This window comes from Podarcis tiliguerta (genome assembly GCF_965153285.1).
Source record: "Podarcis tiliguerta genome assembly, chromosome: 2".
In the NCBI taxonomy this organism is placed as follows: domain Eukaryota; kingdom Metazoa; phylum Chordata; class Lepidosauria; order Squamata; family Lacertidae; genus Podarcis; species Podarcis tiliguerta.
In genome coordinates this window covers 105,873,160-105,900,713 of record NC_139535.1, presented here as the reverse complement: position 1 = coordinate 105,900,713, position 27,554 = coordinate 105,873,160, and the positions used below count along the sequence as shown (strand labels likewise).

General features: G+C 45.5%; 1 protein-coding gene and 1 long non-coding RNA gene across 4 annotated transcripts in view; one reads left to right on the top strand and one right to left on the bottom strand.

The window, feature by feature from the left end:
• Positions 1-105: 105 nt before the first annotated feature.
• The window catches only part of CA10 (carbonic anhydrase 10), a 359,415-nt gene continuing 331,966 nt past the window's right edge, over positions 106-27,554 (bottom strand). For all 3 annotated transcript variants that reach the window (XM_083427918.1, XM_083427919.1, XM_083427920.1), the window contains exons 7-10: positions 25,095-25,167; positions 7,912-8,066; positions 3,979-4,153; positions 106-901 (exon numbers count right to left, since the gene is read on the bottom strand). In XM_083427918.1, the coding sequence (XP_083284044.1) occupies positions 879-901; positions 3,979-4,153; positions 7,912-8,066; positions 25,095-25,167 (426 nt within the window). In that variant the 3' untranslated portion in view covers positions 106-878. The remainder of the gene's footprint in view (positions 902-3,978; positions 4,154-7,911; positions 8,067-25,094; positions 25,168-27,554) is intronic.
• LOC310671807 lies at positions 910-3,418 on the top strand. The gene is made up of 2 exons (XR_014508213.1): positions 910-1,031; positions 3,036-3,418. It is a non-coding gene; the product is annotated as an uncharacterized lncRNA (long non-coding RNA).

Genomic DNA, 27,554 nt, shown 5'->3' with positions numbered 1-27,554 from the left:
ATATATATATATATGTTTAGGGTTTCGTTGCGATTTTTTAAAACACAAGACAGCATTTCTTTAAAAAAATATATAGGAGGACAGAGTAAACCAAAGCAAGTGTAGTAAATTAATTTGTTAAACACATTTATTGAATTGTTAACAGTAACCAAACACAACGTATGACCTTTGTAAAACAAGGAACAGAAAAAAATGGATTAATCCCAGTCTTGGCAGTTCCTACTACAGATATGTGATGAGGGGAAAATATTTCAATTTCCTTTATATTTCTTCAGTGATCTATTTACAATACTTATCCCGGTATCTGTCCATTATTAAATAAACAGAAGGATCATGACCCAGAAACAAGTTTCCCTTAACAATCTTCTAGTTCTGCTTTGCCAGTAACCAGTAATGAGAGTGATATTATGAGCGCTTCCCAAGGATTACTTGGCACACAGAACACAAACCCACTTGGATGCCGTAGTGAACCACCATGTATGGTATTTTTTTTCTTTTTAATGGGGGGGGGATGATGGGAGGGGGAAGAAGGGAGGAGGGGAACAGAGGAGAAATTTCATATGTACAAAGTCTGAAAAGTCTTTGCTTGGTGAGCTACAGTAGTTTCAGGAAAACAGTATCAAAATTGTAATCATGTTATCGGTAAGATCATTGTCTTTTTGCTTTTGTTAGGACCGATCATCTATGAACAAATTTCATCTAGCTGAATTCCCAACTTGGCATCCGTTTATTTTTTTCTCTTTTCGTTGCAGCACGTGTGTGTGTGCACGCCATCTATGAAGTACAAAGACTGAATGAGGCTGGGGCATTCTGTATTACGTCAATTCACAGTAGTAGCATTCAACTGAGGTTAGGAGTTCTTCCTGCTTCTGTCGGAATCACTTGAGGAGCCATTCATTTACTGGAAAAGGAACACAACAAGAACAACATCATGTAGGTTTTCCACAGTGGTACCCACTTTTTTAAGGGCAGGGGAAGCTCCCACTTGACTAAAGAAGATCACAGAAGTGCCCTGGGAATACAGACCTTAGGTGAGTCATTGAGAAAAGAACAAAACCTACCTTGCTCCTGGGAGAAAGAGGTAGCCTGCTTGCCCATGGGAAGGCAGCTAAAGCAGGCAACTTCTTTAAACTGCTTTGCTGGAGGGGCCTGTGGTTCCTGCACCTCGGTAAAAGCAGTTTAACGAAACCATCTCCCTGCGCCGTACCTATGTGGTATAAGGGCCAGAGAGCAATGGCGGCTTCACCCAGTGATCAGTTGCAAGTGAAACTGCCACCTGCGGACCAGTGGCAGAGGGGGTCTGGAGTGGTGGCAGTGGTTTCACTCATGATATACCACTGGGTGAAGCTGCCATCACACTTTGGCCCTCATACCGGTCCTGGGTGATGTATCGATACATCGGCCAGGCCTATTGCTGAGGCTGGCTCAGCTGAGGCACGGCTTTCACATACATCAACTGAGGAGCCTCAGCAAAGCCCCATTGTGCCTTCGGCTCTAGAGGAGGGGTCTCACACCCCCCCCCCTGCTTCTGAGGGCCCAGGTGAGAAGTGTTGGAATGCCATTCTGATGACTGCTCCCAAGGAAGCATGTATTGGACAGCAGTCTCTTTGTAATGGGTGTTGGAGGGGCATAGAATTTTGAGGGGCACAAAGCATCCCACAATGAGAGGAACACCGGGCTGGGGGTCCCCGCTTCATACCCACCAGGGGCCATCAGCTGCTCGGGCTCCCCCTTCACAGACCCCAGCCTTGCAAGGCTGCTTTGGGGGTGGGGTGGGATGGCGGCAGCAGCCATGCACTCTTAGATCCCAGCCACGTGTGAGGCTGGAATCAAGTGGTGCGTGGCTACTGGGTCCTCACACTGCCCTTCCCGAGTGGCCTTGCAAGGCTCAGATCCAGGGAAGGAGGCATGAACAGCATGCAACAACTGTGGTACCTCGGGTTAAGAACTTAATTCATTCTGGAGGGCCGTTCTTAACCTGGAACTGTTCTTAACCTGAGGTACCACTGTAGCTAATGGGGCCACGTGGTTTCTGTTCTCATCCTGAAGCAAAGTTCTTAACCCGAGGTACTATTTCTGGGTTAGAGGAGTCTGTAACCTGAAGCGTCTTTAACCCGAGGTACCACTGTATTTGGTGATGGTATCACTCCAGCAGTTGCAGCGAGCCCTCTTTGTCCTCTCGTGCTATGGAGAAACACTCTGCTGATTAAGAGCACCTTCGTCCATTGCAAAGATCAGGTGCTCCTACTGCCTCCCCTCCCCACTATTTGTAGGGCTGCCATATTTCGAAGGGCAAAAAAGAAGACAACAGAGCGGTAGCACCGGGGCTGGCTCAGCTGGGAATCAGGAGCCCTCCCACTCAGTGGCGTAGCGTGGGGGGTGCAGGGGGGGCCGGCCGCACCGGGCGCAACATCTGGGGGGGGGGCGTGCTCGCACTCGCAGCTCTCTGCCCCTACCTGGCTCACTCACTCTCTCTCACTGCAGTGCTGGAAGTGCTGACATCTAGAAGGCCACAGTACCCCCTAGCCTGGTCTAAATGAATGGGCAGGATCCATATTCACTATTGGTGTGTCAAAACATATACTGTGATTTCTGAAGTATCACTATAGTGAGGTATTTCCTAGTTGCTGACTGGACTGACACACAGAAGCTCTTCCTACCCATATCAAATCATTTGAAATTAGGGACATAAAGAGAGGGTTGCCTGTGGAAGTGGCTAATTCTGACCATCTGGAGGTAATGGCATACTTTTCTCTGCTACCTCGCTGTTTCTCCAACCTTTAGGCCTCTGATATTTGCTGTTTACAGCAGAGGCTTGGCATTTCACTCCAATTTGGAGAGAGAATTTCCCACAGTGTGTATTGTGGAGATTCCTCCAGAATAAGTAATTTCCCCTGTGCAGACATTCAGTCGTTCAAGCCCCTTTCGTTTCCAGCTGAAACTCCTTCAGCCCACCACAAGCATCAGACTCCAGCCAGTACTGTCTGGAGTCACTTTACTTTCCTAACATATGCTCGATTTTGCTTAATGTTCAGGAGCTTGCTTGAAACGTTGAGAGTGTTTTGGAGAGCAATTGTTGATCAGTGGCAGAGCCGCGAACAGCCCATGTGAAGGGGCGTTGGGGACTGGCGGCTGAAGAAGAGTAGTGGGAGCCTGCCTCTTCAAGAAGGCTCTGAAGATGACACCTTAGGGCCCGGAGCCTAATCGTGGGACAGTGAGGAACAGAAGGGTTGAACTGGGAGCTGATAGAAGCAGGAGACTTAAGTGATCAAGGGGGAGAGGGTCAGGAAAAGGAGAGATCCCGAGTGAGAGGCTAGAGGAAAGGGGCATGCGTAGAGCTTAGTTTCAGCAACACTTTCATTAAGATGAACCAAGGACACTGCTGTATTGTTTTTCTGCTAATAAAAAGCTGATTGCATTCCGTGCCTTCTGTGTGTGTGCTTGCCCTGTGGATGACCTGGCTCCTTGACAGCTCCTTGACAAGGGGCCATGCAACTGACCTCCAACCCACAGAGCTGATGCTGCTTACTGGGAGGAAGAGGGGTGAGGTGGGAAGGGAGGCTGTCTGTGTGCAGATGCAGAGCTAGGAGCACCAGATTGACTCTGCTGGTGCACACGCACAGTGCTGACCTCCCCACCTTTCTCCCTTCTGGTAAACAGTGGCTACTCTGCTGATGGGAGAGCACTGCACAGCTATTGCCTTTCTTGCCAGCCGCTACTAGTCTGGCCAGTGTAACTTTGCATGTGAAAAGCCCCAGATTCAACCCCAGCATCTCCAAATAAAAGTGGAAAATACCTTTTTTCTCTGTCTGAGAGCTGCTGGTGGTTAAGAGTGTTAAAAATCCCTGCGTTACACTGACAAATCATCTCACCTGGTTAAGGCAAAGTCCTGTGCTCCTAAGCCTGGTTGCTGACAAAGGATGCTACAGAATTATGACAATAAGCATTTAAGAAATGAAAATAATATTTGGAGCATACCTCTATACTGTAGTTTCTGTGCTCTATTGTTTGGGCAATCTTTTCCCTGTAAACTAAAGTTGATGTTCGTTCGGATACATCGATTGTTGAGAGGCTGGACTGGTCTGAAGTTGTCGCTCATACTCAGAAAAATCTGTGAAGGCTGATTCTGGCTTAGCAGTCGTAACGAATGCATCTGCACAAACATAAATGGACACACTTAACACAACAAAATTTACATCCGTTAATATTCAGGAGGAAAAAATACAAGCAAACTATATAACCCAGGGCAGACAATTAGTGATAAGTACCCAGAAAATTTACTGTCTGTGCTCTGTTCCCCTGTCTTCTGTTTTTTGATTTCTGTTGATAATAATAATAATAATAATAATAATAATAATAATAATAATAATGATATCTTTATTGTCATTGCCCCCTTCGGGGACAACGAAATTACTTGACTGCTCCATAAAAACACTAATTAAACAATACAGTATACTACAGCAAGGGAGATTAGATGACTTTCAAAGTCCGGGCTTCCCATTCAGGGCCGAGATCGCTCTGGAGAAGAAGCTGTTCTTAAGACGGCTCATTCTTGTCTTCATCGTCCTGTATCTCCGTCCCGACGGCAAGAGCTCGAAGAGACAGTGATCAGGATGCGATGGATCTTTTACTATGTCCAGTGCCTTCCTATGGCACCTTGTGGCATAAATCTGCTCTAAGGTGGAGAGTGGGCAGCCAACAATGCTCTCTGCTGCCTTAACAACCCTGCACAACCCCATCCTGTCCTGGGTAGTACAGCTTCCGTACCACACACATAAGCCATAAGTGAGCACGCTCTCAATGGCACAGTAATAGAAGGCAAGCAGCAGTTTCTGCGGAAGATGGTTTTTCCTTAGTATTCTCAAAAAGTACAGTCTCTGCTCTGCCTTCTTCACAAGCTGGTAGTGTAATGCAATTGCAACAAAAGCCTGTATACAGTTGTACCTTGGACCTCAAACGCCTTGGCTCCTGAACAAATGGCTCCCGAATGATCGAAACCTGGAAGCAAGTGTTCCAGTTTCTGAATGATTTTTGGAAGCCAAACATCTGGCGCAGCTTCCAATTGGCTGCAGGACGCTCCACATTGGTTTTCGAACGCTTCCAGGAGTTGAATGGACTCCCAGAATGCATTCTGTTCGAGAACCAAGGTACAACTGTATAGGCAAATTCAGTTTATTTTGCCTTTAATGGAAAGCTTCCCATTATGGCTAGGAAATAATGCTGTAATGCCTCTTAGGGGGGAAGGAGCTTCCACAGAGGGTCCCTTGAGGAGTGTGTTAAATTACTGCCCCCTCCCATATTTTTTCCTGTCTTTCACTGCGAAAAATTGTTATTGCAAAGAAACAATGGCAAGAAAGCATCAGTTTAATCCCTCACCCCTAGCAGGTGGGGGTGGGGCAGCTGGCTTAAGGGCAAAAGCATCATTAATCATTATGCAGGAAGAAATAAAATGGTCTGAGCCTACAGTGAGGAAATTGCAATTCAGGAGAGGGTGACCCCTGGCCAAAGGTTGGATCCAGCCTGCAGTCAGGTGTAATCTGCCTCCCCCCGCCCTGTGCCCCCTTCCACTCATCAGTGGTTCAGTGGAGAGCTGCACTTTCCCTCTTGCTCAGCTGGAACAGCTCAGCATCTTTTGTTAACCATTGCAACGGAGGGGGAATTGCCATTTGGCAATCTGTTTTTCCAGGTGCGCATTTGTAACTCCTTCCTTTGCAAGGAGATTATGTGAATAATTTCACATAAGGTTGCTGGAAACTTGCCCGTTTGATTGAGCCTAATCACCTGCAAGCAACGGGGCGGGGCCATGGTGGTGGATTGACTGGGGACTTCAGCCGTTAGTCTTCACTCAAGTCCACCCATTTCCTACCTGAAGGAGCGTCTCCACCCCCATCATTCTGCCCAGACACTGAGGTCCTGCGCTGAGGGTCTTCTGGTGGTTCCCTCACTGTGAGAAGTGAGGTTACAGGGAACCAGGCAGAGGGCCTTGGTAGTGGCGCCTGCCCTGTGGAACACCCTCCCATCAGATGTCAAGGAAATAAACAACTATCTGACTTTTAGAAGACATCTGAAGGCAGCCCTGCTTAGCGAAGTTTTTAATGTTTGATGTTTTATTGTGTTTTTAATACCCAGCTAGATGGGCAGGGTATAAATAATATATTATTTATTATTATTATTATTTTATTATTATTATCAAAATGGGCCATGACTGAGCCAGCCAGCTCATTCAGAGTTGGAGTCCACACTCTCCCACTTAGGTCCTGTCTGTAGGTGAGTGTCCAGGTTATACGTGGCTATGAAAATACTTGGTCACCGTATTTGGGGCCAGAGAGGAATTGTTCTGCAGACAAATTGACCCTGTCTGGAGGTTCTGTCTTACTCATGGCAACTGTCACAGCATGATAAAAGAGCATTTATTCTGTCTTTCACATGCACACACACAAAGGAGGCTCCAAAAGCACATCTAAGTGACATATGTGAAGCTGGTTCAAGTCCTGCTTGCCTGATGAGACCTTTAGGCAGGAGGCACCGCTAAAAGGTTGCAGCAGGAAGTGACAGCCACATCTTACAAGATTATAGTTTTTAAGACATGGGACTGTCTTGTAAGATTGGTGCCATGAATATCAGAGACTGGCGACTGTGCAGTTCTGTTTCCCAGTAAAAAAAAGTATGCATTTAAGCAAAACTGCAGAAGCCAGTTCAGATTACTCATGCTCATCTTGGAAAATAGATATGAAGCCTGAGTATTTCTGGGAGTCCCCAAACCAGATAAGACATTTTTTTCCCAACCTCAGGTTATTTATACAGTGCAAAGAGATCCTGGAGACAGCTGCCGCGGACATCATGGTGATTAAGTCTCTGGCAGTGACTGCTCAGCGCCCTTTTCCTGACACTGAGAATCTGGTCATTTTCAAGGCCCTCTGGCAGTGCTTGGCTCACCTGCCTGCCTGCCACAGAGAAGCTGAGCAGTGATTGGCTGAGCTGCTCTGATGATAAGGCAGGCCAAGTAGAAAAGCTTAGTGAAGTATGGGAGAAGGAAGCAGGGCTCTATCGACGCAAGTCTGGAGGAGAGGGGTGCTTTGGGTGAATGCAGGGAAGAAGGAAAGGGGGCAGAAATCTGAGAGGGAGAGGAAAACTAAGTGAGTGAATGGGCAGAGAGGCGAGATGTATATAGGGCAGGTTGATTCAACATCCAGGGAAGCTGTCTACTAGCTCCATCTGGTACGCTGGCTGAGACCCTGCCTGCCTGCGCACTGTCTTAGCAGAGTGGTATATGCTCTGGTTCTCTCCCACTTGGACTACTGCAATGCACTCTATGTGGGGCTACCATAGAAGGTGGCTCGGAAACTTCAACTAATTCACAACGCGGCAGCTAGACTGGTGACTGGGAGCAGCCGCCAGGACCATCTAACACCAGTTCTAAAGGATCTACACTGGCTCCGAGCACAGTTAAAGTGTTGGTGTTAAACTTCAAAGCCCTAAATGGCCTTGGCCCTGTATACCTGAAGGAGCGCCTCCACCCCCATCGTCCAGCCCGGACATCAAGGTCCAGCTCTGAGAGCCTTCTGGCAGTTCCCTCACTGAGAGATGTGCAGCTACAGGGAACCAGGCGGAGGGTCTTCTAGGCAGTGAAGCCCTCCATGTGGAACACCCTCCCATCAGATGTCAAACAGATAGACAACTATTTGACTTTTAGAAGACATCTGAAGGCAGCCCTGTTCAGAGAAGTTTTTAACGGCTGATGTTTTATTGCATTACGTTTCATTTGCTAGAGAGGCAAGGAAGATTGGACTTCACTTTTTTGAATTAACCCACCACATAGTTCCCCGCACGCTTTGGTTTATTCCTTTACAAAGATATACCTGAAATTCGTTAGTCTAACCTGGCCTTGTCAATAGAGATAGCAGTGCATACCTGCATCCTTGTAATGTAGACAGGCTTGTTCATTAGTATCCAACTTGCTGTTTCGTAGCAGGGTGGAATTGTCATCGACCCATCATATGTAATGAAACTAGAGGTTTCGGGGTAAAGTTGTTCGATATTAAGTCCCTGCAGTAAGTATGCATCATCTGTGGGATAAATTGGGGCATCATTATTAACAGGACACAGCTTTCACATTCACGTGACGTCTTGAAAGACCTACATTGTCTCCCAGTAGATTTCAGAGCACAATTCAGTGTTGGTGTTGACCTTTAAAGCCCTAAATGACCTCGGCCCAGTATACCTGAAGGAGCATCTCCACCCCCATCGTTCTGCCCGGACGCTGAGATCCAGCGCCGAGGGCCTTCTGGCGGTTCCCTCATTGCGAGAACCAAAGCTACAGGGAACCAGGCAGAGGGCCTTCTTGGTAGTGGCGCCCACCCAGTGGAATTCCCTCCCATCAGATGTCAAAGAGATAAACAACTACCTGACATTCAGAAGACATTTTAAGGCAGCCCCGTTCAGGGAAGTTTTTAATGTGTGACATTTTAGTGTATTTTTGATCTCTGTGGAAGCCACCCAGAGTGGCTGGGGAAACCCAGCCAGATGGGCGGGGTACAAATAATAAATTATTATTATTATTATTATTATTATTATTATTATTATTATTTGCTACGAGTGTTATGGCAAAGGAACCTATCACAACAAACGCGGGGAACCTGTGGCCCTCCAGATGTGGTGATGGAAGTTGCATATTACAGCAACATCTGGGTGTGCGCACGAAAGGGTCCCTACCGCTGTAACACAAGGAACTTGAGGCACTTCTGGTCCAACTGCCCTAAACTTAATATTGATTTCTTAACTGCCCTACATGATCAGGAAGAACAACCCGGACAAAACTGCAGTAAACTGTAAGGGAGATTCAGAAGCCTAAATAGGAAAACATTGTCTGCTATGTGGAGTCCCCAATCTACACGTGCACCTGCGTTTTATGACCTAGATGGTTCAGGCAGCGGCTCTGCTTTTTAATATATAGTTATAAAGATATTTCTTTTCCTGACAGTGTATAGTTTTGTCATGGGTTTTGGCTAGCACAATACAGTGGTACCTTGGGTTAAGTACTTAATTCGTTCCGGAGGTCCGTTCTTAACCTGAAACTGTTCTTAACCTGAAGCACCACTTTAGCTAATGGGGCTTCCTGCTGCTGCCGTGCCGCCAGAGCCCAATTTTTGTTCTCATGCTGAAACTGTTCTTAACCTGAGGTAGCACTGTAGCTAATGGGGCCACGTGGTTTCGGTTCTCATCCTGAAGCAAAGTTCTTAACCTGAAGCACTATTTCTGGGTTAGCGGAGTGTGTAACCTGAAGCGTATGTAACCTGAAGCGTATGCAACCCGAGGTACCACTGTAAAGCTTATTTTGATTTGGACTGCCCTACACTGCAAGGTCGGGTTACAACATCACAAAATTAATTATTAGCAATAGTTGAAAAACAAGCTACAGTTACAGAAATAGGATGTGACCTATTGCAACTACAACGTGGGTTTGGGGATAATCTACACAACCTGGCTCTTCTGAGTGGAAAAGCAAGATGGCAATAAATAATGTCATTCATAGCAGCCCCCTTGCTTCAACCACAACATTTCATTGTCCTGATATTTACAGCAAAATACCTCCCCCCCCAAAAAAAATCCCCCTGTCAAATAACAAGCAAAGATATTCTAAATGTGTGCCGTTTCACAGCTTTGGTGTCAGAAGTGCAAGTTCTCATTCTTAGCCTGCTTCACAAGGCTGTTGAGAAGCTAATGGGTGGAAGGGGAAGACAATAAACACACCCTCAGTTCCTGGGAGGAAAACCAAGATGCAAATATCCAACAATATTGGGGGGAAAATGGGGCAGTTCCACAACTCTCAGCAAAACACCCACACAAAATAGTTTGCCAACCGTGATAAACAAAAAAAGCATCCTTGCGTCTATAGGAATTTCGGCTCGCTGCAGCTGCAGGGGGTTTGCAGATTTATTTTGTGTTTTATGTTTTGTTTTGTGGATGCCTGGCGATGGCAAGCAGTCCAGCAGTAACTGGGTGGGGGCTCTGGGTTTCTGCCCCATTACAGCAGCTGCTACTGAGTCCAGTGGCGGATTTTGAGGTCCACTGGCTTCATCTCTACATCATCTCTCTCTTTTTTAAAAAATATATTTTTATTGGTTTTAACATGTAAATTATAAGAACATGCCACACTATTACAAATACAATCTTATTGGACTTCCGTCAGCGCCTCTGATGATCTTCCGTCTTAACCACTTCTAATGCATTTCTTTACTTTATATTGTCTTTACCTCCCTTAACATACCATCACCCCTTTTCCATTTTTACAATACTTCAAATTATACTCCTCACAGAACTTCTTGCAAACCTATAAACGTCGTCTGTTCATCACAAATACTTCATCTCTACATCATCTCAGTGCAGCAGCATTAGAAGGTCAGCTGACATTATTGCTCTCCCTGCCCCCCTGCAGATGAGGGATGGCGAGGCTGCAAGGCAGTCGCTTGTCTAAGCCCACCTACTGAGGTGCTGGCAGAGGTGAGATTTGAACTGGGAACTTCTTAGCTGAAAGCTCCATCTCTGAGTACTGCAGAACAGCCATGCAACTTCAAGCACGAGCAACTCTTCCTCATTACTGTGGCTTCCATAGCTTTGAGTGCACACAGGGGGGCACCCAGCACTTGAGCCAGAACGCGACTTTAAATTTAGTAAAACTGCATTTTATCGAGCAGCATGCACAATGAAAATGCTGACCCCTTTCTCCCCCCTTTTGGTTCGGGAGAGGAGAGAGAGGGAGAGGGAGAGAGAGAAGGGGGTTTGATTAACAATTATTATTTTTTCTGTTCAACATATCCTGGAAAGGCCAAGAGTGTTTAGATTTAATTACCCTTGCACTGCAGAAAAAGATTGTTCTACCTTGTTAAGGTTAACGTATGATAATAAAGCTGCTCAGCGAAGCCTAATGCCCTTTAGTGTGCGCAGTGGGAGTGTGGAAGGCACTGAGAGCTCACTCCAAATGTTCGAGCCAATGAGGAAATATGCTTTTAAGCAAACGGCTGGGCTTCCCACTTTGCTGCTTCTTCATCGCATCCTTCCTTCTTTGCTAATTAATGAGCCGTCCCTTTGTAGAAGATTTCAGGGCACGCATGCTATGTGCTCAGCTTATAATTAGAAAGAGTCCGAGCCTTTAAAAGCCTCCTGAGCAGATCGGCACCTGTCATGCTGTCTGTGCTTGTACAGCAAAGTGGTTAATAAACAACCGCGGCATTTTTTTTGGTATCCCTCACAGCAACCCTGCCAGGTTGGTCTTCTAATTTTGCAGATGGGGGTCTGAGGTTAAGAGAGTTTTGCCCAAGTCCACGGAATTAGTGGCAGAGATCAGACCTGAGTTGGTCTACTGGATAGAAACAGAGCCGTCTTAGGGCTTAGTGGTTCATTGTGCCAGGGCGCCAGCCTCTTAGGGGCGCCCCAGCAAGTAGGGGAGCTGCACGGCTCTGCCAGCGGCCTCCTCTTTCCCTGCACACCCGTCAGCTGCTCCCTGTCATCCATATGGCTGGCGTGTGTGCAACTTGCCTCCCAAGCCTCTGCAGGGATTGCAGTGGTATGGGGGAGAGTTGTGCCCCCCCCCATGGCTGGCAGTGCGCAGCTTCACCCCCCCCCCATCCATGGTAATTTTGGGGCACTGGGCAGATATTTGCACCCCGGCGCCGCATCTGCTAAAGACGGCCCTGGATACAAATGAAGCTCTCCTGGAACACATTGGTGTTTGTGCTCCACCGGCCATAGCCTGCCAAAAAGCATATTTCAGGTTTTTCAGGATACCCCCCGGGCTTTTTGTTTCATTGACAGAAGCCAGAGGTCATGGAAAGAGCTGCATTAGGCGTATGTTTCTCTCTGAACAGCATTCCTTCCATTTCCAAAGCAGTTGCCCATGTGGCCAAAAGCACTTGGGATGTGAAGTATAGATGGTTCTTTGGATCCCAGCCATTGGTGATGGTAGTGGAAGCCTCTCTCTCTCTCTCTCTCTCTCTCTCTCTCTCTCTCTCTGTGTGTGTGTGTTTGTGTGTCTTACATTTTTTAAAAAAATTAAAAGTCCATTTCCCATTTAGGGGAAAAAAGCACATGGCATTCAGCGAGTAGAAAGAAAGTACACAGCGGCTATAGAATTCGAAAGAGAATTATGCAAAGGAAGTTCACACAATGACTCAGAGAGTTTATCCCCAATTTGAACCCAAACAAAAAATCACAACAGTGTATGATACTGGAGTACCACCTTTTCGCAGTACAAAATAGGGCACTTCAGACAAATGTGTTGTCCCTGCAGCGTAAGTGCGACCTTGAGATGGGGTATGAAAGCCACAATATGCAACAAACGTGCAATCAACGGATCACGTAAAAAGCCCAAGGTCTCAAAATCTGCTGCTAGTCCTTTTGTTGAGCATTAATAGCATTCCACTTCCGCAATGACGCTTAAGACTAGTCTAACAAACAAACAAAAAGGTGTGTTTTGAACAGGAGTACGTGCGGGTCCTTCCCTGCCCTCTGCTTTCGGAAACTAACAGTAGAAACTTCTTTGGATATTAATGTTCGAGCCAGGGCCAGACCAAGACATTTTGGACCATGAGCCGAACCACAAAATGGAGCCCTTATCAGGAACAAGGGGAGGGGGAGGTATAGATCTACACTGGGGGAAAGGGTGAGAGGAGACCTCCTATTTGCCAAGAGGCTACTGCAGAGAGGGCATGGGGGGTGGCTGCTGAGGAGATGGCAGATCCAGCCTCCAAGGAGCAGTGGCAGTAGCAGCGGGCAATGCATTCCCTGCTGCCCCTACAAATCCTGCCACCTGAGCCAGTTGCCTCACCTTGCCTCATCTGTGGGCTGGCCCTGGTTTGAGCAAATGCAGGTTAAAACCACTGGCCAAGACCTCTCCATGCACAGCAGAAATAGCCACCTTGGGCAAGCAACACTTAATCAGCACTTCCTGAATTTATCTAACATTCCTATATCCAAGGGCATTGCGACACAGTTAAAGGGCAAGGGCACAGGCCCTTGATACAGATTTGCATATGCTAATACGCAATTAAGATGATGGAGGGCTAGAATCTCGCCAGCAGAGCATCCAGGTGAAAACATAAAGCATGAAACGAAGAAGAAAAGGGGCATATGATCTGGGGTGCAGCTCAAGAAAGAGACCTGGGATTTGGGCTCCCCTGGGCCCCCCTTTAACAACACTCATGCCTGTATCCTCCTAAAAATGTACGGCATTTATGATTCCAGTACAACAACGTGGCAGTAGGAAAAAACACATTAGATTCCTGTAACTCTCAAAATTCAAATTATGGATTATGGTGCTGGAGGAGACTCTTGAGAGTCCCATGGACTGCAAGAAGATCAAACCTCTCCATTCTTAAGGAAATCAGCCCTGAGTGCTCACTGGAAGGACGGACCCTGAAGCTGAGGCTCCAATACTTTGGCCACCTCGTGAGAAGAGAAGACTCCCTGGGATAGACCCTGATGTTGGGAAAGATGGAGGGCACAAGGAGAAGGGGACGACAGAGGACGAGATGGTTGGACAGTGTTCTCAAAGATACAAGCATGAGTTTGACCAAACTGAGGGAGGCAGTGGAAGACAGAAGTGCCTGGCGTGCTCTGGTCCTTGGGGTCACAAAGAGTCGTAAACGACTAAACAACAACAAACAACTCTCAAAAATGTAAAGCAGAGCAAGGTGAAGACAAGAGAGAAAGTGGTGAAATTTGTAATGAGCGATACAGTTGTCCCCACTCTTAACCGTAGTGAGGTCTGAGCTTTTTCCCAGCTCAACCTTGGCTGTCAAACTGATGTCAGGTGGTTCCTTCATTGGAGCAATGCTTGCACCTTCTCCCCCCTCTTCGCCAGCCTGTAATATTCTGCACAGTTTGTGCTCATGCTTCACTTTTATATGCACCACAATTGTGGCCAATTTCATGGGCTTCTGAGAGGGAGGAGCCAGAAGATACGCTTTGGATTGGACGCACCAGGCACCGTGTGTTGGCTGTTGCTCATGGTGACCTCATGAGGCCCCAAGTAGGTGCAAAGTGTGAATTGTTCTCGTCTCAGAGGAAACGGCTCACTCTAGGAAAAACTAGATGAGCTTGCCCAGGCTTTGAGACATAGCTGTCAACCGTCCCTTATTTGGTGGGAAACTCCCTTATCCCAGCGCTGTGTCCCGTTGCTGTCCCTTATTGATGATGTCCCTTAAATTTCCCAGGTTTCAAAGGAAGCAGCTCCTCTCCCTCCCTCTCTGCCGGCCAGGGAGAAGGGAGGCTCCAACTGTATTTTGCTTGGCTGCCTGGCCCGCCCCCCTCCGGCCTCCTCTCCAAGGGCTAACCATAGAGGGGGAAAGCGGAGGAAGGACCGCAAGCGCTTCTCCCATAGATTTGTAGTGGTAGACTACCATAGATGGTCTGATCTGCGGGTTTACTTTGGGCGCTATTTCCTCCCCCCCTCCTCCCACCCTGCCTGATGGAACTGAGAGCTGCAGATGGAGCACGAGAGAAAAGATACAGAACTGCAGCAGCATCTTCGTAGCTTGGACTTCGTTTTGCGCAAAAAGTGGTTGCTGTGTGTAGTTATTTAATTGCAGTGTTTCATCAGCTGGTATCTTGAGCAGCAACCTCTGGAAACGAAGGGCTAAAAACCAGTGCGGCTCTTCAAAATTAACTTCATATTTCAGTTGGTTGACTAAAATCCCTTATTTTCGAGGCTGCTCGTCCCTTATTTTCAAATCTAAGTTGACAGCTATGCTTTGAGATCTTCTGGGAAGGCCTTTTCTCAGTCCTGCCACATTTGCAGACATGTTCGATGAGGACACGGGAGAGATAGGAACTTCTAAGCGGCTGCTCCCAGTTTCAGGAACTCCCTAACATGATCCCCTCTTTCCTTTACTTTCACCAGCAGGCAAATACTTGTTGTTGGGTTCAGACAGGTCTTTTGGGCACAAGCTGACGTCACACACATGACCCTCTGAACACTGGGGGGCGGGGGCAAGAGTCTTGGCCCCCAGGAGCCGGCACCGATTATTGCCACCGCGACTGCAGCCTACCTTTCAGGTACAATAATGTCTAAGGCGGTTCCCTTCTGCAGATGTCCCCATTGCGTTTTGTGCAGGGTGGATAAAAATCAATGAGTAAACAAACAAACAAACAAACAAATAAATAAATAAGTAGGATTTTTTAAATTTAAATTGGATTTTTTTGATTTAAATCACATTTTTAAAATAAAATGCTTTTGGAGGAAAAATCTTTCGGAAGATAGTTTCCTGTTCAAGTTACATTATAGTCCAAAGGCTATTGATCCGGAAATAAGGATTTGTTTTAAGTTTTTCATGTGTGCTAAAACTCAGTCTAAAGTGGTTTTTTTTAAAAAAAACACACCATTTAACCACATCAGTTAACAAACATGGATACATATGCTATAACATTGTTTTAGTTAAATAAATTGTTTAAATTGTTAAGTGTGTTCTCCTTCATGGAGAGCACGTGTTGCGGTGGGGTCGGCTGAGCCACCCCTCTGTTACCAGGCAGGGTCTCTAAAGATGGCCTGGGGCAGTGATTGGTTCACTGGGTTGCTGGGGTAAAAGCTATGTTGCAATTTTGGTGGGAGGGGTAAAATGTTTAAATACTCTGCACGCAGCCTGGAGCTTTCTCTTTGCTGCGTGCAACGGATCACCCGCCCACCCGCCCTTGAGTAAGGGGTTGTTGCATTGACCTTGCTATGCCTGTCATGGGGTCGTCTGCCGTTGGGGCAGGGGCCTGGTAGGAATTTTGTCCATCTGGCTGATTGGCTGGGCCATTTGGTTTTTGCCTACTGCGTAGCAAATCGTCACAACTTGTAAGGTTGCGGTTAGGCATTGGTTATAAATTGGTGGAGGAGAGGTTAGGATAGGCTGGGCCTGCCCCTCCATGGTTGCTGCGGAAAGGGAATTCCGTTAAAGGAATCCTGGGGCTTGCCATCTTTTCGTCCAATCCCTGGAATGGGACTAGGGCCGGCAAGCCTTCGGGGAGCATGCGGATGAGAATTGAGGGTCTGTGACTCAGCTCCATTTCTCCCTGACTTGCTTTCCCCCGCACTGTCTTTCGGTGGTGCCCGGAAGTCAGTTCTGTCCCCAGGCGGGGGGACAGATAGTCTTAACCAATGCCTAAACAACCACTCACGGTTTTGTATTTAAATAAAGTTGTGGCCAAAGTTATGCCAAAAACCTTAAACAAAACGTAAGTGTGCGTTGTGAGTTATTTGGGGGGGTGGCTTGGGGACCTCAACACACAATTAAGGAAATGATTATTTTTCTCCTTCCACTGAAGTACAGCAGAAAAGAGTTAACTTATTAAACCTCACGATAATTTCATGGTTATCTGTCAATGCATTTCTAATAGTATAACCAAATCAGTAATTTTTGATATAACTGTAAAAACTACTCTGAAAATTTATTTTTCCAAAAATGAAACCTTGATCTGGTTGTAAATATTAAGATTACACCAGCAAGAATAAGTCTTTCTGTAAAAAAAATATGATTTAAATCAAGTCTTACTGACTAGTGATTTAAATCGTGATTTTAATTGATTTGATTTAAATCAAATCCACCCTGGTTTTGTGATCCCAAGGGAAGAGGAAGCCCTGATCTCAACTCTTGTTTCCTACTTACTGCAGCTGCTATTTCCATGAACCTCATCACTCTGCTTCCTTGACCCACATTATTACCCTGACTCAAGCGAAGGGCTCGGGACGTGAGCCTGCTTTCATCTTGCAAGTTTAGCTTCCCAAAGATGGAACTCGTGAGGAGGCATCCGTGCCCACGCATGCATGATGCGCCTGAACTGTGGTGGTGGAATGAGTGGGGAAGACAAGGCAAGGCATCCCTGCCAGATGCGAGATATTTGGCAAGGCTTTGGGGGACCCGCAGTTAGTGTGGGTGCCTCCTTTGCTCCCCCCCATCCCTTCTCCCACTTCATGGGCTTCATTTCATTTTATTCACATGCTCTGTCTTCATTGCAGAGAACCCCCAGCAAGGCAGTTTTCCCCCCATGCCAGCTGAAAAGCACAAAGTCACTCCAGTAGTGTTACTGGACTGGAAGACGGTCACAATATACCGTATTTTTTGCTCTATAAGACTCACTTTTTCCCTCCCAAAAAGTAAGGGGAAATATGTGTGCGTCTTATGGAGCAAATGCAGGCTGCGCAGCTATCCCAGAAGCCAGAACAGCAAGAGGGATTGCTGCTTTCACTGCGCAGCGATCCCTCTTGCTGTTCTGGCTTCTGAGATTCAGAATATTTTTGTTCTTGTTTTTCTCCTCCAAAAACTAGGTGCGTCTTGTGGTCTGGTGCGTCTTATAGAGTGAAAAATACGGTAACAGCCAGAGATGACCTCAGCCCTATTTGCAATGAAGATTGGAAAGGAAACCATCATTTTGCGAGAATTACGTGCGGCTCAGGGTGATTTTGGTTTGTTTGTTTTTCAAGCCAGTGACTGGTTTCTGACTCACCCTGGTTTCTTTCTCCCTCCCTCCCTCCCTCTCTCTCTCTCTCTCTCTCTCTCTCTCTCTCCTCACCTATTCATTATTTATAAAGCACGGAGTGTGATGCACAGCATCAAAGAGCTCAGTCGAAATGAGGCATTTCAAATTCTAAAGGCCAAGTTCTCCTAGTTATCACCCTATTATTTTTTCAGCGAGACTGCTTGGGTGAGAAAAAGGAGGTAGTTTCTGTTGGGGGGGGGGGGGAAGAAAAGCCAGGGACACTGAAACACACACACACACACACACACACACACACACACACACAGTTTTATTGTGACAACTTTGGTCCATCTGCTCTGCCATATGCCCATGTTTTATTATAAATAAACACCTGTAAACAACGCGCTAGAGTCATTAAACGAAAGGTGCAGCCTCAAAATGAGAGGGAATGAAACCTCTGTTAAATTTTAATACTAGAGATGTTGCCCCTAAAACGCATCAATCTGCCTTGTGCCGAGTCTGTCCATCTAGCCTAGCGTTGTTTGTGCCCAATGTCAGCAGCTGAGCAACATCTTTCACAAGGGGGTCTTAGCCTGAGACCCTTTTAAAGTGAATTAAACCTGCACATAAGACATCTGATGACCTCTTCTCCACTGCAATGAAAATCTGTTCTCGATTTTGCTCTTGGTCTCCAGTTTTTGGTCTTAGAAGCCACGAAACACAGAATCACTGAATTGTAGAGTTGGAAGAGACCTCTATGGTCAACTATTCCAGCCCCCTGCAATGCAGGAATACAGTGGTACCTCAGGTTACATATGCTTCAGGTTACAGACTCCGCTAACCCAGAAATATTACCTCGGGTTAAGAACTTTGCTTCAGGATGAGAACAGAAATCGCGCAGCAGTGGCGCAGCGGCAGCAGGAGGCCCCCATTAGCTAAAGTGGTGCTTCAGGTTAAGAACAGTTTCAGGTTAAGAACGGACCTCCAGAATGAATTAAGTACAGTGGTGCCCCGCAAGACGAATGCCTCGCAAGACGGAAAACCCGCTAGACGAAAGGGTTTTCCGTTTTGGAGGTGCTTCGCAGGACGAATTCCTCTATGGGCTTGCTTCTCAAGACGAAAATGTCTTGCGATTCCTGGGGGGTTTTTTCCGCTCCCCACCCCCTTTTTCTAAGGCACTAAGCTGCTAATAGCCTTTTAGCAGCTAATCCGCTAATCCCTTAAGCCTTTAATAGCCGCTAATAGCTGCTAAACCACTAATAGCGCTAATCCGCTAATGGGCTTGCTTCGCAAGACGAAAAAACCGCTAGACGAAGAGACTCAGGGAACGGATTCTTTTCGTCTTGCGAGGCACCACTGTACTTAACCCAAGGTACCACTGTAGTTTGTCTAATGTGGGGCTCGAACCCATGAACCTGAGATTAATACCCTCATACTTTACCAACTGAGAGGTATATAAATTTAATACTACTGCTGCCAATAAAAAGTACTAGTGAGAAAAGAGTCTTTACAGTCGAAACATCCTAGCTTTGGAATGTTCTCCCCAGAGAGGTTTGTCCAATGCTAACTTTCATGTCATTTTGGTGCCTTTATATTTAATCTATTAATCTATTCTTGCTTTAAAATAATTTTACCTGGCCTATGGTTTTAATGCTATATTTTTTGTATATAATTTACATTTCTGGTTAAAAGCTGCATTTAGAAATTTTACGGTTACAGGAGGGCATATAAATATTTTAAGCAAACAGATTTGTTGCATGATGGTGGTCTTGTTCGGTTGTCTACTAAAGACATTTACACTTGGGTCTTGAAAGAAACATTACAGTGGTACCTTGGTTCCTGAACGGCTTGGCTCCTGAACAAACCGGCTCTCAAACACCACAACCCTGGAAGTGAGTGTTCCAGTTTGCAACCTTTTTTGGAAGCCAAACTTCCAACACAGCTTCCGCTTGGGTGCAGGAAGCTCCTGCAGCCAATCAGAAGCCAATCAAAAGAAGCCAATCCTGCAGCCAATCAAAAACCTTGGTTTTTGAATGGTTCCGGGTGTCAAACGGACTCCCGGAACAGATTAAGTTCGACAACCAGACTGCAGCAAACTGCACAGGAAGTCCAAGTACCATGTTACTTTTGCCTTAGTTTGCTGGCTGAAACCAGTTATCCAAGTTTTGAACATTTGACAGAATGCCCAACATAGATTAGTGCTATGCCACTTGCCACACAGAAAAGAGTGGCCAACTAACAGATGGCCACATGATAACTGGTCAAAAACCATCGGTATAATCTTCCATCACAATATAATTGTACTGTTAGCTTTGCCATGTCGATAATGAATGGACTTGGCACAAAAATCTTAATTGGTCAAGGAATTGCAGGAGTTCTGCGAGCTCTTATGCCATTCTTGATGTTGCATGCACCCATAAAGACAACAAGCATAATCCAAGCCTAAATCATCCACTATTTATTTCCTGGCACTCTCTCGAACCACCGTCAGATCAATTTACTTCCTGTAGCGTAATAGGTAGTCAGTACTTTTTGGTCTGCCAATAACTCCACAGGTATTTAAGTGCAAAATAACCGTGCTTTGTATCTTTTAATCCAGAAATCAATGGTGTGGCTTCCAAGGGTTGTTGCAATGCAGGTGTTAAACCAAGTTTTAAAACTGATGGAATTCTGGGTTTTGTCTTTCAAAAACAGGAGCCCCAAAATTAGAATGCCTGTAAAAGGTGCAGAAATGTAGAGTTTTGACACAGATGATGAGCACAAGGGAGTAAGAAGTTCTTCTGATCTGAGAGAGGACCAAGCTATCTGAGGCTGCCCTTGGATTGCCTGAGAGTATTCTCCAGGAGACAGAGAATCTGGGTAAAAATCCAAGCCAATTCATGGTTGCCACATCCCAAAATCCTGTCACCTCCCACCCAAACAGATCCTCCCCTTTTCCTTAGCAGCAGTAGCAGCAGCGAAGATACCCTCATTTCTGTTGCTTCATTGCGTGTTGAGGTCACCAAGCCACCCCCCAAATAACTCACAACGCACACTTAATTTTTGTTTAAGGTTTTTGGCATAATTTTGGCCAAAACTTTATTTAAATACAAAACCGTGAGTGGTTGTTTAGGCATTGGTTAAGACTATCTGTCCCCCCGCCTGGGGACAGAACTGACTTCCGGGCACCACCGAAAGACAGTGCGGGGGAAAGCAAGTCGGGGAGAAATGGAGCTGAGTCACAGACCCTCAATTCTTATCCGCATGCTCCCCGAAGGCTTGCCGGCCCTAGTCCCATTCCAGGGATTGGACGAAAAGATGGCAAGCCCCAGGATTCATTTAATGGAATTCCCTTTCCGCAGCAACCATGGAGGGGCAGGCCCAGCCTATCCTAACCCCTCCTCCACCAATTTATAACGAATGCCTAACCGCAACCTTACAAGTTGTGATGATTTGCTACGCAGTAGGCAAAAACCAAATGGCCCAGCCGATCAGCCAGATGGACAAAATTCCTACCAGGCCCCTGCCCCAACGGCAGACAACCCCATGACAGGCATAGCAAGGTCAATGCAACAACCCCTTACTCAAGGGCGGGTGGGCGGGTGATCCGTTGCACGCAGCAAAGAGAAAGCTCCAGGCTGTGTGCAGAGTATTTAAACATTTTACCCCTCCCACCAAAATTGCAACATAACTTTTACCCCAGCAACCCAGTGAACCAATCACTGCCCCAGGCCATCTTTAGAGACCCTGCCTGGTAACAGAGGGGTGGCTCAGCAGACCCCACCACAACACGTGCTCTCCATGAAGGAGAACACGCTTTCATGACGGATAATAGTGTGGCAGGGTGTAGGGGGGTTAGGAGAGCTATAGTTCTTTCTGGGGCTGGTTCACCTCTCATTTTAAGATTAGCTTTATGAGGCCCCAAGTCCTTTTCTGAGTTTGGTAGGACATTTCCGGCCTGCACTTGAAACAGGCAGAGGAGCCAAAATGTGATGAAGCTCACGGCGAAGAGGACTCCTCTCAAAGGCACCCAACCTGCTTTGAAACATAAGCTTGATGTAGGAGGGCTAAGTAGGCACAAGGAGAATCACAAGGACTACATCTGCCAAGGGTGGGAAGCCGAGATGGAGACAAAATGTACTCATCTCCTTGGGAGATTCATATGCAAAAGAAGGAGGAAACTGTTCATCACTGTGTGGGTCAGTTTCATAGATCGAGCTGCAATTTTGCAGTATGTGTCATGTTGAGTTTAAATTCACCGGCACTGGCTTTTGAAAGCTCCCAAATGGTCTTGGTGGGATCAGGGCAGGGGCTGGGAACCTTTTTACACCAATGGGCCACATTTCATTGTTAGTCACCTTCTGAGAACCATGTGTCAGTCTTGGGTGGGGCCCCGAGGGAAAGAGTGAGTAACGCAGTAAAAAAAAAAGTAAAGGTAAAGGACCCCTGGATGGTTAAGTCCAGTCAAAGATGACTATGGGGTTGCGGTGCTCATATCGCTTTCAGGCTGAGGGAGCCAGTGTTTGTCCACAGACAGCTTTCCGGGCCACGCAGCCAGCATGACTAAACCACTTCTGGTGCAATGGAACGCTGTGATGGAAACCAGAGTGCACGGAAACAGCGTTTACCTTCCCGCCACAGCAGTACCTATTTATCTACTTGCACTGGCATGCTTTCGAACCGCTAAGTTGGCAGGAGCTGGGATAGAGCTCATCCCGTCGTGGGGATTTGAACCGTCAACCTTCTGACTGGCAAGAGCAAGAGGCTCAGTGGTTTAGACCACAATGCCACCTGCATCAGTGCTAACTCAGTGGTACATTCCAGCTACACAAAAGTCTGAGAATTTTATACCTGCAGCAACAAAACAAAACATCACTCCAGCAAAAATCCAGGCAGTTAGAGCTGACCAGCTAATGAAACAACTTGGGGGGGGGGATCTCCTATGAGCAGGAATCTGAGTGAAAGGAGGGTCATTCCTCTACACAGAGCAGCTGGGTAGAGGAATGCTAGAGAACTGGACCTAGTAGATTGATAATGCTAGCAACATATGCTGGATGCACAGCTTCCGAATGTGCTTTGGCCAGCCCTCTTTACTGCAAGCATAGATCATCTGCTCATAATCTTCAAAAGTAATTTGGTACCCTGTCTTCTAGAAGCCTTGTATATCTCCTGTTGGTCTCTGAGCTGGATACATACTGGAAGTATGCGTTCTTTGCCCAACTCTAGAATCATAGAATCATAGAGTTGGAAGAGACCACAAGGGCCATCGAGTCCAACCCCCTGCCAAGCAGGAAACACCATCAGAGCACTCCTGACATATGGTTGTCAAGCCTCTGCTTAAAGACCTCCAAAGAAGGAGACTCCACCACACTCCTTGGCAGCAAATTCCACTGTCGAACAGCTCTTACTGTCAGGAAGTTCTTCCTAATGTTTAGGTGGAATCTTCTTTCTTGTAGTTTGGATCCATTGCTCCGTGTCCGCTTCTCTGGAGCAGCAGAAAACAACCTTTCTCCCTCTATTCTGCTTTAGGACAATTTGTGAACTTCTCACTTAGAGTTGTATCCAATGAAGCCATCCCATTCACAAGGATTTCTGCTTGCTCAATGGAACTTCTCCTCTGTCCACTCCCCCCAGCACATCCACCAATTCTGTTTCCTCCAATTCTCCAAAGCAGAATTATTATTATTATTATTATTTGGATAACGCATCAAGGAGGTGGAAAGGGAGGGGAGTTCCATTGTGTAAAAATGTAAGATTCTATGATATATGTAGGAAAGAACCTAAGACATGAAATGTGTGATGAAGAGGCCCTCAAACACTAGTTTTAGATGTTAGTTCCTGTAAGAACAAATGTGTTTCTTCTGGAAGTGCAGCAAAGAGAGTTTAAACCCAGAATCTTGAGTCCCCCAGTTACTGGCTTTTAAAAAGCTGAAATATTAGAGCAATGATTCTTTAGAACTATCAATATCGTTCTTATCACACTTACAGTCATTTCCATGAATTCCCGTAACACTGCATGAAAGAGGGGTGGTTGCTAGTAATCATTAGGAAATAAATGGAGCACTCATCTAAAAACCCACTCTGAAAATCCAAGGGGCACTTGGCTCTTAGGATGTTCCTGACCCATCTTCTGTACAGTATCTTTTGTGATGCTTTGAAAACCACAGCTTCTCTTATTGCATTAACTTTTTCTCCTCTTGAACCTAATTCCGCACTCTTTAGCCTAACCAAAATTAAGTGAATGACACTTCTTATTTTCTTCAAACTGAAACTGAACACTGACTGCACAAATGAAGCTCCTAAGCATGGGTTTTTAAAAAGCCAGCTGTTTAAAAGCAGCACGGAATTCCTTCTAATATATGAAACAAAATTAGATCTCCCCGCCCCATGCAATGACACTATAATCCATCATCCAAGACATCTGTGAAATTACGTTCAATAACTTGGGGTTTTTTTGCATTTCTTTTTTGTCCTGAAAATGCTTCTAATCAATACTTGTTACTGCAGGAAGTAATTCTTATGTACTGTCTTTGACAACTCTATTCTAACGGCATTCTAATGCTGATGTTCTAATGCTATTAACTGGGCCGCATGCTACCCATAACAGCTCTTGACGCATAATTTTTGCGAATGGGTTTATGGGCTCTCTTCTTGCCTTCCTTTCCATGCAGGCTCTCCTCCTTACTACCTAGTTTCATCTAAGCGTAGCTTATCACAATGTCCAAATTTATTTTATTTTATTTATATCTCACCCTTCATCAGTTTTAATGATCCCAGGGTGCTTAGCAATCAGGCATTCACCCAACGTGGCATGTGCCCTGATTGGTTGTGTAGTGCTGAGGGAGTTTTCCTCTGTATGTTTGGATGAATGTCTACTTGTTATGTACAAAGCCTGACCTAAGAAAGACCACTCTACTTGTTTCTCCTCAAATTATATACTGTTTTTGTTCAATTTGCTCAGTAGAGTGTTATCAAGACTTTTGTCTTGGGACTCAATTTCCATTATTTAATTGACTTTGCTAACAGTTTTTAGGTGGTGTTGAAATATAATTAGGTCCAGATTTAATTAACTCAGTTGATATTTAAGTTCACAGGCACTTTAATATGATAAAGACATGTTTTTGAGAAAGCTTGAAGCAACCGCAAATAACTAGAAGTTATATCTCAAGTTAACACCAGCTAAGCAGATTGCTCATATCTTGTGTGGTAACTCCTTTATTTTTTTTAAACACCCCATGATTACCTTTGACATATTTTTTATTGTGTGCCTTCCGTTACGTTTTGATTCTGGTTTGAATTTTTGTTACCCACTTTAAAGGGCTTAGGCTGAAAAGGACACTTATAAATGTTGAAATAAAAATTCCTTCCTTGCAGGGGGTTGGACTAGATGACCCTAGATGACCCTCGGGATCCCTTCCAACTCTACAGTTCAACAATTCTATGAAATATAAATTAAATAAATGCTTCGTTGAACTCCGTTCTCTCCTACATCTGGAAATACCTGTACTTCTCTTGAAAACGGTCTCCAACCAAATGCCCCTGAGGAAAACTTGAATAAGCTCACAGCCAATTTGGGAAGTACCAAATCTTGGATTAGGTATTCTTCACAGTGTGATTCCCCCAGAACCCTTAATAAATGTTTATTTCAGAAAGAAACTTACTTTTATACGTTATTCTGGTGATGGTGTCTCTGTTAAGCATACGGTTTAGAAATGGATTTGATGATTCAGACACCTGTGAGAGAGATAATCTGTCGTCAAAAACCGGTCACCAAAAACACCTCATTATGGAAAAGTGCATCTGTTTTGGATGGTTGGTATTGGTGGAATAAAGCTGCAACTTGGAAACTGGCAGAAAGTTAACTTCTGAGGAGAAGCGCTCAACTCTGCACCCAACATAATTCTAAAGAAATTCTGTATCACCCTGTGAAAAAGGCAGAAGAACAGAAGCCTTTCTTCTGCGGAGGAAGGAGACGTTACAGAAATTGGCAGGATGGGTTTCGACTAAAAGCAAACATACTCAAACCCTTTAATATATATGCCTTCCTCATTTCTGGCCTTTGAGGTTGTGTGAGACACTGTGACACGAAACATGCTTTCTTCTTTGCCAGATCTATGAATCTGCCTCTCTTTTGTTTCTTCCACTCCTTTTATTCTCCTCAGGCCTCTGCCTCTATTTATTTTGATGCTTGGTTAAATTTTCATGTTGTGGTCATGATTCAAGGCCACACAGTTGTTGAGCGGAGCCTGCCTGCAAATTTTATATAGGAGTTAATCAGCACTTGACATTTTGACTTGGGTTTGGATGACACGGGAAAGCAATAAGCGGTATCTTCTAGGAATTGTTCAGTACAAAAATCACATTCTTCACTAAGGAAGTCTTCAAAATTCATGAAGCAGCTATTCACACTGCCAACCGCCATCTCCCTCCAGCAGTGTGATTCTCTCTCTTTTCTAGAAACATATTGTTGGTACTGGCAGAAGGGTAGGACTGGAACTGAGCAACCGGGAGACCTATTTTATTGGTCAGTCTTCTGTTGTTATGGAAGAAGCTCCGGTTGTGCCATACAGAGCTTTTCTACATAAATATATTATATATATATTTAAAAACAACCTCTCCAAAAGTTAAGAAACAATTTGCCAAGGGCAAATGGATCAAAGCATCACTTGGTCCTGCGGGATGATTTAATGTGATGAGAGAAAAAGGGATTCTACAGAAGAAGAAAAAATATTTGTGGAAAAAACCTACATGCCTAATCATTGGCAGCCTGCAATGTGAGGGCTGAACAATCTGTTTGGCAGCACAATCGGATCTGGCTGTGAACCAGCTGAAAAAGCAGTAGGGAGGAGGATTTGCTTAACCCTCCTCCACCCACTGCTTTTCCTGCTAAACCCCTCTCCAAGTCACTGTTTCCCTTGCCATAGCAAACACAAATCTGAGAACCCATATTCGGGAGAGGAGATGGCTGGAGGGAGGGCAATTCAGGGGGAAGCAGTAGGCGAGGAAGGGTTAAACACCTCCCCAACTCACAGCCTCCCCAACCCTCCTCCAGCTGTTTGGATGTGATTCAGAGTCCTACACTTGGTTCTTCTTGCCAAATATCCATGCTCAAATAATGTAACATGAAGCACCTAGCCAGGTTCATTGGGAGTAGGTACGTTGGCCCTCAATGGTTAGTGGTCATACATTGCCATACATTCTGGTAAAGTGGCTGAATTTACTTCCAGAACTCTGTCCAGCAGGGAATTACAGCGAAGGTGGCAGAGCAGCAAAGAATATTGCATTTAAAGTGGAAAATACTGTTGAATCATTGTATGGGCGGAGATATAAAGTTCCTCAGATTTTATTTTTAAAGTGCAGCCTGCAATTGCCCCTTATGATAATTTCCACAATTTTCTAGCCTGTTACTCATCTGTTTGACATCATTCTCCTCCACCTGTTGGACTTAGTTATATGCAAAGGATTTAAAATCAGAATGTATACGTTCAGACGAATATATACATAACATATTCAAATATATGTTCATCCACTTTACTACAGAATGTTTTTTAAAAGTTGCAAACCTAAGGACTGGGCAGTGGGTGGGTGATGTCATGAATGCTAACCCTTAGGTACCTCTGGCTTTCTTTCTTTCTTTCTCTTTCTTTCTTTTTTAAATCAGAATGAAAACGAACAGGACGAGTTTCTCAGAGCTGGCCCCCGAACACAAACATGTAGATATACAAATAAATGCTCTTCGAATATTATATCTGCCTTCACCCCAAGTTTATGTACCTTGCCAAGTGAAGCTTTGATTATTTACTGGGGCTGTAACAGTGGCATAGCGTGGGTTGTCAGCACTCGGGGCAAGGCAAGTAATTTGCGTCCCCTAACCCGTGGATTTGCGCCCCCTAACCCTAACCCCCAGATGTTGCGCCCAGTGCGTCCGGCCCCCCCTGCACCCCCCACGCCACGCCACTGGGCTTTAAGGACTCGAAGTAGTAATTCTGAATTTAATATGAAATCCCTTTTATCATATACTGACAACCAGTGTGCATCAGATATCCAGATATGGCCACAGAAACATCCACTCTAATACCATATGTTAAAAAATGGGAGGGAAAGAGGATCAGATAAGCACA